The 12699-nt window shown below is 36.6% G+C and overlaps 2 protein-coding genes across 5 annotated transcripts in view; one reads left to right on the plus strand and one right to left on the minus strand.

The window, feature by feature from the left end:
- LOC118403495 (FYVE and coiled-coil domain-containing protein 1-like) overlaps positions 1-1497 on the minus strand; it is a 41460-nt gene extending 39963 nt beyond the window's left edge. The window contains exon 1 of the mRNA XM_035802219.1: positions 1395-1497. The gene's annotated coding sequence lies outside the window, so the exon portion shown is untranslated. The remainder of the gene's footprint in view (positions 1-1394) is intronic.
- Positions 1498-1677: 180 nt separating this feature from the next.
- Positions 1678-12699, plus strand: part of LOC118403311 (peptidyl-prolyl cis-trans isomerase G-like) — a 28905-nt gene continuing 17883 nt past the window's right edge. For 3 of the 4 annotated variants that reach the window (XM_035801995.1, XM_035801997.1, XM_035801996.1), the window contains exons 1-6: positions 1678-1783; positions 6741-6811; positions 7478-7552; positions 9453-9560; positions 9866-9910; positions 10518-10605. In XM_035801995.1, the coding sequence (XP_035657888.1) occupies positions 6751-6811; positions 7478-7552; positions 9453-9560; positions 9866-9910; positions 10518-10605 (377 nt within the window). In that variant the 5' untranslated portion in view covers positions 1678-1783; positions 6741-6750. Of the gene's footprint in view, positions 1784-6740; positions 6812-7477; positions 7553-9452; positions 9561-9865; positions 9911-10517; positions 10606-11583; positions 11615-12699 lie in introns of those variants that run through there. The other variant, XM_035801998.1, reaches the window with a different exon arrangement.

Raw genomic sequence — 12699 nt, forward strand, 5'->3', positions numbered from 1 at the left:
TTTTTCTGCACTCCCCTCAGTTCCCAATCCTATACATGTCCAGCTCTAAAATCTATGATAGTCAGTGCAGACCAATTTTGCACATACACATGTATCTTTAAGCCCTTCCCACATCATGGTTTCATTGTACACCTTTATGATCAATGGATATTGACCTTTGTGACCAAGTGACGTTAAATGATTAACTACCGTAGTTTGTTTGGGGGCGTGTACAATCCTGGATCAAAAACAACTTACTTTTCTACATTGTATCTTAAACATGTATTTTTCAAGCAATTTCTTGACATAGCGCATGCAAACTCATCAACACGCCAATACTGATCACACCAACATATGTACCTTTATGTATGAAAACGTGGACTCACTGAAATAATTTTCGTCTGCTTTGGCTAAGAGAATATGATCACTTCCGAAAATAATTTCATCAGGTTGGTAGAATATAGGATATGAGAATTCTTGTACACAACCAAAATTAAACTTACTTGCTTACGATTCGGTGTTTCAGTGATGAATCGGGACGAGGGGGGATACAAACTTGGACACGTTTGGGATAATCTTCTCGTCGCAAAAGCGCTGCCTACATCGGCTACATATAGCGACGACAAGCAGAACTCCAGTCAGAAGCTCTGAGGAAGGTGTCTGATAGACACCGAAACGTAAGCAAGTAAATTTTGGTTGTGTACAAGAATTCTCATATCCAATATGATCACTGTTTTGTGTATCCCATACTACACAGAACCTCAGCCTCACTGAGTATCTAACATTACAGCTGTCTAAAAGAAGCCAGAAGATGTTGAACCTCTACATAAGTTACTAAGTATATACAGGTGAAGCTGCTTAATTGTACACCCTATTTGCATTTCGTGCAATTATTCGAATGGTGCAACAAGTTATCAAGCTGGACTGCACCACTATGGGATTTGTGAACAAACAGAAGAGTGCGATTTTCCGTTGTGCAATTAAGTGGATTCTACTGTAGTGTCTGTAGATGTACTTAGTAGTGATATCGTTATTAAACATCACAATCTTCTATCACTTTGATTTTACTTCTACTTTATCATCATAAGGGGGTACTTATGATGATGATGATGATGACTTTATCACCATGACCTGTACTTTGCTTGTAAGGACATAAACGTGTAATAAATTTCTTCCATTCATTATGCACGTGTTGAATGCCATGTCCACTCACAGGAGTTTATTTTTTCCTGGTCATGCGACTACCCGCTGACTTCAGAGGGGGAGGGGAGGTTCCAGATAATTTTGGACGGACGACATGTCTTTGTTTACACGTTCTATTACAGCGTCTCTCACCAAAATAGTAGGCTTTGAGACACGGGAAAATATCTAATTCTGTTATAGATTAGTCATCTTTAAGAAAAGTTATCGAATACCTTAAGAAATCTGCCGTAAACCTTGAAAAATCATCACCTCACAGTCGTCTGCGAAGTTAACTTGTCGGTCATGTGACTTTGTGGATATGGGTCAGACGACTATGAATACAGGGGAGTAAAACTTTGGTTTGAATTATTTAATTTTAAATGATTAGCAGATAAATTTACTCCAAATTTAAGATTTAATTTCACTTTAAAATAGTTAAGCTAACAATTATTCAATTATTTTCTTTATAACTCCTCCAAATATTTGTTTTCAAAGGAAGAATTTGTCCCCGAATTCATTTTAGAATCTTCTGATCTCGCGACATTTTGTCATCTCGCGAGAGGTCATGCCTTGAGGTCACGCCATTTTGGAGGAGCAATTTTCAAGGGAGTATTTTCCCAAGGTAAGATTTTTTCCGTCTTATTATTCAAATTTACCGGATAGTTACTGACACAAAACAGCTTGCATTTGTAGGTCAAGACTTTAAAGAAGAAATTCAACGCAAAATTGTTGATGCAAACCCAAGAGTTGTGGAAGAAAAGACGATTGTAAGTGGAGGAAAAAATGTCTCGTGATTTTCTTTGATCTTTTCTTTATGAGTTTCCTTGTTTCTTGAGGCCGACTGCTTCCAAATGCGGATACCACGTGTTGTTCTGTTAAAGCTTTTGGATGTAAATTGTTGTTGTTCTCGTTCCCTATAACTCACAGTAGCGTACAAAATAGAAATTTTATGATTATGATTAAGATAAAGAATGTAGACATAATTTTTCCTTTATCTGCAATCAATTTTTATGACCTGAGCAAAATACTGTAAATGCAGAAATGTTCCCGGTGGATTATTGTTCGCGGTTTTCGCGGCGGTCGCTTCACCGCAAATTCAAAACCTCCGCGAAAACTTTTCCATACCAGTAAGAGACTACAGTGCATGGTGCTACCGCGAAATTAAAACCACCGCAAAAAGTCAATTTTCCCGCTACCGCGAAATTAAATCCCCGCGAACTTAAATGCATTTACAGTAAGCCCATTCACAGAGATCAGAACGCATGTGCAGGACACAACTTCTAATATGTCAAAGGTAAAGATCCCAAAAATGAAAATAAAACCCATCTGGCCATTGTTATAATGCAAATGGAAACAATGGTCAAAACCAGGAATTTTTTTTCTTTTTCGAGGCCTTTTAACGGTTGCCTTTAACATATTACCTAGAATTCGTGCCGCCACACATGCGTTCTGAACTCTGTGAAAGGGCTTATTCTTACATTACAATTTACATGCGTTCATACACAGAAGTTATGGATTTCGTTTTGTTGTTTTTCTCACCAAATAAGGCCACAGCAAGTAAATTTTATGGATGACATCCTCTGCAGACTGCAAAAATAGTGCAATAGGGAAAAAAAAAGATGGGTGAAAAGAAAAAAGATGGCCACATTTTCAAAAATAGGCACCATTAAGTTGTGATGAATGTTGTAACAAGAATTAAAGGGACAAAACATGGTATCAAAGCCAACAAGGCATTCATTCCATTCAAGACATGTACTGGTGTGGTAAAAATGACACTAGTGTGGTAGACTGGCATCACCAACAAAGTTAGTAACCACACTCATGGCTTCCATATTGGTGTCACTTTTACAACTATCCAATTAAGTTTTATTTCTACAACCACAGTCCTGGGTACCTCACAAGTGTCACTTATACAAGTACAATTATTAGGCTACAATACAACATATTAGCGTCATTTTGGTACTTTCTCGCCATGTTGACCATCCCTGCAGAAGAAAAAAATTTCTTGTTTTTCTTCTGAAATCAGGCGAAAATTAATGCGCGCGCTGATGTCATCCATAAAATCTACTTGCTGTGGCCTAAACATATTCATGGTTCCGAGAACGCATGTGTAGTGACAGGAATTGTGTGTAATATGTAGAAGGTGAAGAGCCCTGAGATGTAAACAAATCACGTTTGGGCATTGTTATTCAAATTTAGACAATTGACAGGACAATAACTGTTTACAATTCACCTTTGACATATTATCTACAATTCCTGCCACTACACACACGAGTACTCAAAACGATGAAAGTGCTTATTTGATTTCTTGTGTCAAGGAAGGTCAAAGGTTAAGTTTTTCATGATGATCGACTGCTACAGACTGTATGATGATGATTTTAATGACAGTCATATCTGCAACAGTTAGAAAAATGTGGGAACTTGTTATCATGTAGGATTTATTGTTTTTTTTACATTGTTTTTTTATCTTTTCATGTTTTATCTATTATGTACTCTATTATTTCCTCAATTTTGTAGAATTAGAAGCCCCTATTTAGTACATGTATGTAGAATATTGGATAGATATTATACACACTTGTTTGTCTACCAGCATGTTTGTTTTAGTGACAGAAGTATTTTACAGTGTCTCAGCTAACAGATGGGGAATTCTCTTATATAAATTATCTCTGATATAAATAGATTGCAGACGAAGTGTTTCAGTTTTTTTTATAGAAAAACAAGTTCCTTTCATTCACAATAAAGCCTGTTGGAGAGCAGAGGTATCCTCACTTGATTATAGATAGCTTTACAGGGCTCGAAATACTGGGTGCATGTGCGCCCAGGTGCACCCAAAATTGGTGCTGTGCACGCAATTATTTTCAGTAGGTGCACAGGGTGCACCCAAATATTTTCTTAGGTTTATGTATGAAAAGATATCAAAGTATACTAGTATACATCATATTCTTGACATTTAACTTTTATAAAGATAATGAAAAATGTCTGTCATGATACTTGTTTAAGAATTTGATAGCTTGTAACTAAGTTTTTTTATTAGGTTTTTTACTTAAATTTAAGTGGTGCACCCAAAATTGTTTTGGCGCACCCAATTTTTTAAGCTGGGTGCACCGGTGCACCTAATCCCAAAAATGAATTTCGAGCCCTGCTTTAGAAAGATAAAAACAATGCTTGCAGTTGGGAACGGGTTTTCTGCGCGTTAAAAATCTGCGCGCGCGTTAAAAGTCTGCGCGTTAAAAAATTAAGTTGTGCATTGATGAATTCTTAGTAAGAAAAATGTGACCCCATTATATGATTTTCCATCTGTTACCAGAATTTTTGGTTTGAAAAGCTCCTAATTTTTTAGGTCCCTTGGGAATAGGTTAATTTGCATATCCAGAAGATTTCAAAATCACTTGAATTTGACACAAATACATGGAAAAATTACTAATGTGAGGTTTTGTATTGTAAAATATAACTGCTTGAGGCTTTTCTCCATTCTATAAGCTTCATTTCATCTTTTCTCAAGCAGATTGTTTTACGTGCAAATGTCAACCATCGTTGCGCGTTAAAACTTTTAACGTTTTAACGTGCAAATTTTAACGCGCACAAAACCCCAACCCCTTGCAGCTAGATTGTGCGAAGGTTAGAAGTGACTGACAGGTTTTCCTATATTGTTGTATAACCAGCTGCTGCATACCTTCAAAACTGGTATGTTAATGTTGAAGGGCAGCTATATCAGCTATACAGATACAGAAAATGCTTTTTTCACATACTGCCTAAGTTTTGAAATAAATGTACAATGTATATCATAATTTTTCATTGGCACATATGGATACTACATCATGATCTTTCACACCAGTGAACTCCCAAAATTGTCGTTTTTATCTGGAAAGCATTAGATTAATGAAAAAAACACATGCCATAGTCTTAATGCACCAAGAATATATTGTTATTGATTGTTATTCTATCTATGTCATCATTTGTATTGTAGTTGTTGTTTTTGTCAGCATTGCCAGCAATATTATGACTATGTATAGTACATAAGAGCCACAGGCTATGTAGGTAGTTGGGCAGCCCTGGCTGTTTGCCCTGAACAGCCAAACTATCTATAGATAAAATAGAATATAAACTTTCAAAATTATTCTGAAAGAAAAATAACTGTCCTCTCTAAATATTGATATTAAAATGATACTATGAGCAGTATGTGTAGACAGTGACAAATAGTTTAACAGCTGATAATTTTAACATGATAGGATTGCCCAATAGGCAAAAATTTGAAGGTCTTGTCGTCAAATCTTTAAATCCTTAAATCCCAGGAATGATCTTGATTGTTATTTTGGGACTTGACAGTTGACTGTTTACCAAGGCCATGTATGAACTGTGACACACAGCCGTGGTTATAAATGATTGTGGTCAGCAGTTATGTGGCCTGATGCGGATAACAAGGGGTCAGTTGGTTCTAAAATAGCCTAAAATAGCCCTACAGCATTGACCTGAACCACCCTGGTAAGGTTGGAGGTCAGGGTACTTTGGGAGGATTACGGTTGGTATGCATAGCTTGTCAGGGTCTTTATACATGTGTGGACAACTTTGTCACTTAGGATGTAGCTAGTGATATTAGCGGTGTGATGGAAGTGTTGACATGCCAACTATTATAGGTGTCAGGGTTAACGTTCTAGTCAAGATTTTATTTTAGCGTAGAGGTAATGGCAAGGTAGTGAGGCAAGCAATTGGAATGGTACTGTGCGGAAGGATTTTTTTATTGTCCTTCCACAATGAAAATGTAGAGTAAATATTTGGCATGATATTAAAGGGTACTCATGAGAGGACTCTGTTGATATCACAAAAGTCATGCAATCTGAAGAATGTAAATTGGTAAGTTAGAAGTGGCTCATCATTTTTCATATATGATTTATTGTTCAACAAAATAAACAGGTAATTGAGAGCAAAGTACCACTACAAGTACTAGTAGTTGAAAATCAGTGTAGTGGTTCTAATTTTAGCGTAGTGGCCAGTTATGATTTTAGCATAACTAGAATCCTGGGTGTACATGTACTTTGAATCAGTTTGATAGGACTGTTTATTTGAATAGCTTTAAGGTCATGTACACTTAGATGACTTTGAGAATAGATGAATATTCTTGTCATAGACTCATAGACCAATTCTGACTGTTCATCACAGTTAATGGCCCAATGAGGTCATGGTAATTTGCAGTTCAACCAATGAGAGAGTGGAAATATGTGCATTTTTCTGTTCTATTTTGCATTTCTATGCTTTGATAGAGGTGGGTGTGACTATCGGTTCATTGTCAGGAACATCATGTAGACTTCAAGGAAGACTTGATTTTTAGGAATTCAGTTCTTGTTTTCTTGAAGTGTTGTCCAAAAAGAGAATTTAACTGGTGTGTATTCAGACATAACATTGTATAAAGGTTCCCAAACAAGTCTATGTTTCTGGAGCTTTTCTCATCTACAATACACACAGCGTAATTCGTCCGGAATTTCTCTACCAGGTTGCCGCTTTGAAGTGACGTCTGCTTGAATGAAGAGGACTAAGTTTTCTTAATTTATGATAATAAAGCTGATGCATTAATTTGTTCCCAGGTATTTCAAGATGGCGGGACTGAAACATCGCCCCAGGTGTTTCTTCGACATCGAAGTCAACGGAACACCAGGCATGAAACTTACACCTACTTTGTTCTACTGGCCTAGTCAAGGCTTGTTTTAAGTACCATCATCATGTACCTGTACTGTCTTGTAGGATAACAGCTTTATAGAAACATCACAACCTTAGAAAGGAAAATACAGATACTGTGCTCAAAATTGACGTCATCTTTCACTTGACTAGATTTTATTCAACTTTTACTTTGGCAGTCCAGTCTCAGGAGACTGTCATCATTGGGACCTTAATATCTACTGACCTTCCAAAATAAAGGCACAAACAAACAAACAAACAAATCTTTTCAATCAAAGGATCTTCAGTTAAAGTTTTGAAAATACGCACTGAGACAAAAGCAATACTCCTTTTACTTTCCGTTCTCACCTTCATCACAGAGTAAACTCAAAAAGTGAATCGATATTTAAGGAGCAGAGATTTAGTCGTAGATTAATGCACTCTTACATTTGTACTTCTGAAAGTGGTATTCTTAATGTGGATAAAATTTTCCCTTCTCAAATTTGATCTAGTACCAGTGACCAGTCATTGTTTTCTCCCAAGAACACAAGGGAATTGTTGAAGGAATCGTCCCTACAGGGAAAGGATAACATTTTTCTCTTACTTAGTCTTTAGTACTACTAATTGATCCGGTCTGTTTTACGTTTCCTGTTTTTTTCCACTCCAGCGGGGAGGGTTGTGATGGAGCTCTACAGCGACGTCTGCTTCAAGACTTCTGAGAACTTCCGCTGCCTTTGTACGGGTAGGTTCCTCTAAGACGATCTGCACGCCTTGTTCCGTGAGACGTAGTGATCTATTTTAATCCACAGTTTATTGTAGCAGGCAAAAAGTGTTGTCGGTAAATTAATTTTAAAGGTCAATATTAGTCGCTTTGATTCTGTGTAGTATGTTATTTGTTATCCTGAATTTTCATTGTCACTCTTATGTGCTATTGTCAAATTATTCGTACCATGAACTGATGAAGTTAAATGCCAGATTATCCAAACATCCAAACATCACAGGCTCGTTCTCATTTAAATGTCGAAATGCTGTCGCCTGATGACCTTACGCCTTGATATGGAGCAAATTATAGACAACATCACTGGTTCCTTCATTTTTCCACAACCCCTGTAATGTTTTACAAAAGATGCACCACAACATTCGTATTGGTTGATGGCTTAAAAGATTATTATAGCCATGGGTGGGATTTCACACCCTAAAAAATGGCTGTCGCCTAAGAAGAAACGAAGAATTCAAATAGTAGCCAAAAATTTAACAATTCAGTTCCCAGAATGATTGTTCGGCAGGTGAAATCAGCTACCTAGGCCCTCTGTCCGATCACGTCAGATCGCTACTATCACTGATCTTGGAGGCTGTGTGAGGTGGTTTATGCCTGTCGCCAGATTCTGTAACAAACGTTACCACCACTAGTACGATGGTTGCCACGGTTATATTATGCACGTATAAGACTAGGAATGGCCGTTTTTGTGACGCTGTACAGTTTTTCTGGCTTTCTTAAGAAACAAGAAAGGGTTGTTAACTGTCATTTGTATCCCACCACGCTTAACAAAATGTTGTACAGAAATGACTGTAACAAACGTTACCATTGTTTGATGCTGTCTAGGCTTTCTATTTGACCTGGTGTAAAAAAGCTGCCCACTTTTCAAATGTCCCTAGGGGCATTCACTTATACCTAAATGATGTAGTCAATAAGGTAAGTCCTTTCGAAGAAAACAGGGTAAAGTCTACTGTTGTAACAAACGTTACAGGTAACGTTTGTTACATGCCCTGTAATGCATTACCAATGGGACCGAAAATAATAAGTTGTCATTTTTTGGCTATGGTTAAAAGAGGAATTTTCCCAAGCAACAAAGTAGTTTTCAGTGAAAATAAAGCCGATTTATTTTTTGACAAAAAAAATGCCATTTTCGACATTTCAATGAGAACGAGTGCACAGCAGTATGCAAGTCAGTATCCATAGAATTAATTTACCAGTCACCACATAAATACAAAGGAACTACATAACATTGTATATACATCCAATGAACTTGTTCAAAAACCCTTTGTCAGGCCTTCCTGAAATTATGGTTAGGCATTGCGGGCCCTCTTACCATTAATCGTTACTATGATAGCACCATGCATGTAGACCCACCTCATATTCTTTCACTCACTCACACACACACACACTCACTATCCCAAAAAATAAATGATCTGTGCTTGTTATTTTTTACATCTGTACATGTATGGCAGTGCTCGAAATACCACATGCACATGCAGGTTAGTGCAGGTAAAATTGGAGCTGTGCAGGTATTTCTGGTGTCTACCTCCACTGGTCCATGTACTGGGTTTTATACATAAATGTCCTGTGATGTAGGTGTGTATGGATTGTTATTAGCTGCATTGATAAAGTTTGGAAGACAAAATAGCAATGCATAGTTCCTGAACAATTTTAGTATGAGTCATAATTCGTAGATTCAGAGTGGTGCATGTAAAATTTGTCTGGTACAGGTAATTTTTAATGTTACCTGCACCAGTGCAGGTATGCAGAAAAATGTATTTCGAGCCCTGTATAACTATATGTATGAGCACTAAAAGTCAGAGAAACATTGTATTTTGTAATGTACAGTAACTGTTGATACTTATATTTCTGTTGCTGTATGTAGGAGAGAAAGGTATTGGGAAAACAACAGGCAAGCTTCTCCACTACAAAGGCACACCCTTCCATCGGGTAGTCAAGGACTTCATGATTCAGGGAGGAGACTTCACTGAAGGTAAGGCAACATTGCTTCAAGTGTTTTTTGAGTTAGACTGCAACTGTACGTGTACCTCTGGACATTTTTGCAGTGGTTTTTGTTTTTGCAGTGACTGGTTCACTGTGAACTTAATCCAATAGTATGTGCTGCCATGAAGTCAAGACCACAGCAAACACTCCATTGTCACTCTACTGCGAAATCACTATGAATCTTAACTAAATGCATTTACAGTATGTTTTTGATTGTTAGAATTTGACATTGACTGTTACACAACTCAGTGCATATCAAACACTAATGTTGTGTTGTTTTTTGTGCTTCTGCAGGCAATGGACGGGGAGGGGAGTCCATATATGGAGCCACGTTCAAAGGTAGTCCAAAGGAGAAAACAGCAAACAATATATGAAGTTCAACTCTATTATTGTAGGATGAATGTATGAGGTAGTACATGTAGGGTTTTTTGTTCACTGGGTTTAAGTTTTACTGCAAATCACCTTTACAAGTGAAGCAATAATCACATGAAGAATATATTTTTCCTGTGATTTCTATATATACTGGCATTGAGATTCTTGTGTGTTGTTGAATAGCTTTGCCAAGAAAGCCAGTTGTTGGTGATGTTTTTGTATTGGAGTGTGTGTATCTATGTGTGTCTTTGAGTTTCTGTGTCTGTGAACAACATAACTAAAAAAATTGGATAAATATGATTTGTGATAAATGGGTAGGGGTTGGAAAAACAAATGTCAAGTTAGATAATGGACCTCCTGGTAGCTTTCTATGGTACTGCAGTTTAACCTCCAGTTTTGATATCTTGTGTTTTGGTCATACTTTGGTCATGATTTTGAGTTATGGATGAGTCTTGTAAGCATATGATGTATAAAAACTTCAAAATGTAATAATATTTTTACAGGATCTGTAATTTATGATTCATAACTACATTACATGTTACTTATAAAAATGCTGTACTTTCTTCCTTTCCAGATGAGAATTTCATTTTGAAACATGACCGTGAATTTCTCCTCTCAATGGCCAATCGTGGCAAAGATACCAATGGGTCGCAGTTCTTCATGTAAGTACGCCTGTGGTTGGACAACGGTTCCAAATCCTTCCTATACATACTCCCCTTACTAAAGCCAGCGATAAGTTCTGTTTGTTTGTTATATACATTTTGCTCATTTTCCCAGCATTTCTGTTCTAATATTTGAGTGAACAGGAATGTCTGACTTAATGTTCAGTCTGTCTTCGCTATGCATTGACCACTATGCTTAATATATCTCAAGTAGTCTGAAATATGCGGTTCTAAGGGTGAAGGGTAATCAAACCGGTCATGAATTTCTCAAGGTCCTCAAATTAAATGGTTGAATTATTGTACTGACAGAAATACTGTAAAACTGACTATTTTGCAGCCTATTGAAAAAAACGCAAAGAAACAAAATTTTTAGGAGAGTGAAAATGTAAGATTTTACAGTATGTCTTTTGTTTTTTTTCTCAGTTTGATTTTTAAAGTCAAAAGAAAAGAATTGCTAAGATAGTCAGTTTTACGGTAAATACATGTTCCCAGCCTCATTAAAAAAAGATACAGCACGTGTGAGTCATATGCATGTCTGTAGAGTCTGTCGCCTTCAGTACAAAGACATATCAGTAGATCTGACCTGGTTGCCCTTGTGCTAGAGTTCAAAGGTCATAGGTCACTGTCAAAGGGCAAAGTTCATTGTCTAAGCTCATCATGAAATTTATTTAGTCACTTTTGCACTGAAGTAAAATTATGTATTTCTTAATCAGTTTAACAAAAGAATTTCAGTCAAATTCATTTTCTGGATGCTATATGAAGACATTATGTAAGTGTTCAGTTCAGAAATGAAATAAAATAAAATGTAAGACTTTACTTTTGAACTTCTGAAAACAAGGGTGACCAGAAAGATTGTTGCAGTAAAAAACAGAACAAAAAGCACTGACAACTAGAACTCTAACCAATACTGTAGATTCACCTTGCCTGGAATGTTTTTTTACATCTCTTTCTTGCCGTTTTGTTGTAAAATTTTTACAGAAAACAAATGTTATCATCCAGCGATGGAAAGGTAAATAGGTTTACCATGTAGTAAAGAGAAGCTTGTCTTTTGTATCTACACGTATTCCTATGTATGGGATACGTGCTTGATAAATAGATCACTATGTCAATTTTTACCTCAACCTTGTCATCGTTTTCCACTTTAGAGTGAATGCAGTGCTCTTGGAGTATGGTAAATGCCATCCCACCTTTGCTAGTTTATTGGCTGTAGGTCATGTGACTTTGTTGACCAATCACTATGATCTATTCCAGATCCATTCCTAATTTAGAATTGATTGATGCAAAAATTCATGCAAAATTACTGCATAAAGATGATTTGCTGTACATTTCTCTTTCTGGAATGTGTAAATATATTTCCCCACTTACTATGTTTCTGTGATATTTATTTATTTCTGCCAAACTTGTTCTAGAAGATTGAATTTTCTATGAGGTGGGATGGTAGACGTTTTATGTAAATTATGTAAACTATGATGATATTTTCCTTGGGTGTTATCTTGTGTCTATGTGTGCATGTAGTAGAGAAAGTAGACCGCAAGAAGGCCCTTACTCTTTCCTCTGAAAATTGTAAACGAAATCTTACAATTTTCTTCATTTAAAAAGTGTATTTCTTCAGCTTTCATAGCTGTGTCTTGAAATATACACAAATTTGTGTCAGTAGCGTTTATGTTTCATTTCTTCGGAAGCACTTATATCATGTTTTTAACAAATATTCTTTATTCCAAAAAGAGACAATGATTGTTGAAAAGAATGAAACCAAACCTATTTTAAGTCCAAGATATGTCCATCCATGTACAAAAAAGATGTCTATCGTTTTACCTATTTTGAATTGGTGCAAACATTTAAAAAGTTGGCATTATTGAGGAAAGCGCTAGGGGCATTCTTGTCCCTTTGTTTGTTGTGTGTTGACCTAAGTACTATGTCTCTAACAAGAGGTAAGTTTTTCAGGTTTTTACCATGTCTTCTCCATGTGCAGTCAAGTCTTTGCCATTTCTGCCATATCTTATAACCCTGGTGCAGTGATAGAGAGTGGTGCTAATTTGCTGTTGTTGTTCTCTGTTCCTTTCCACATGTTCTGGTGCTGACGACTCGATGACA

Source organism: Branchiostoma floridae, chromosome 16, assembly GCF_000003815.2.
Source record: "Branchiostoma floridae strain S238N-H82 chromosome 16, Bfl_VNyyK, whole genome shotgun sequence".
NCBI lineage: Eukaryota > Metazoa > Chordata > Leptocardii > Amphioxiformes > Branchiostomatidae > Branchiostoma > Branchiostoma floridae.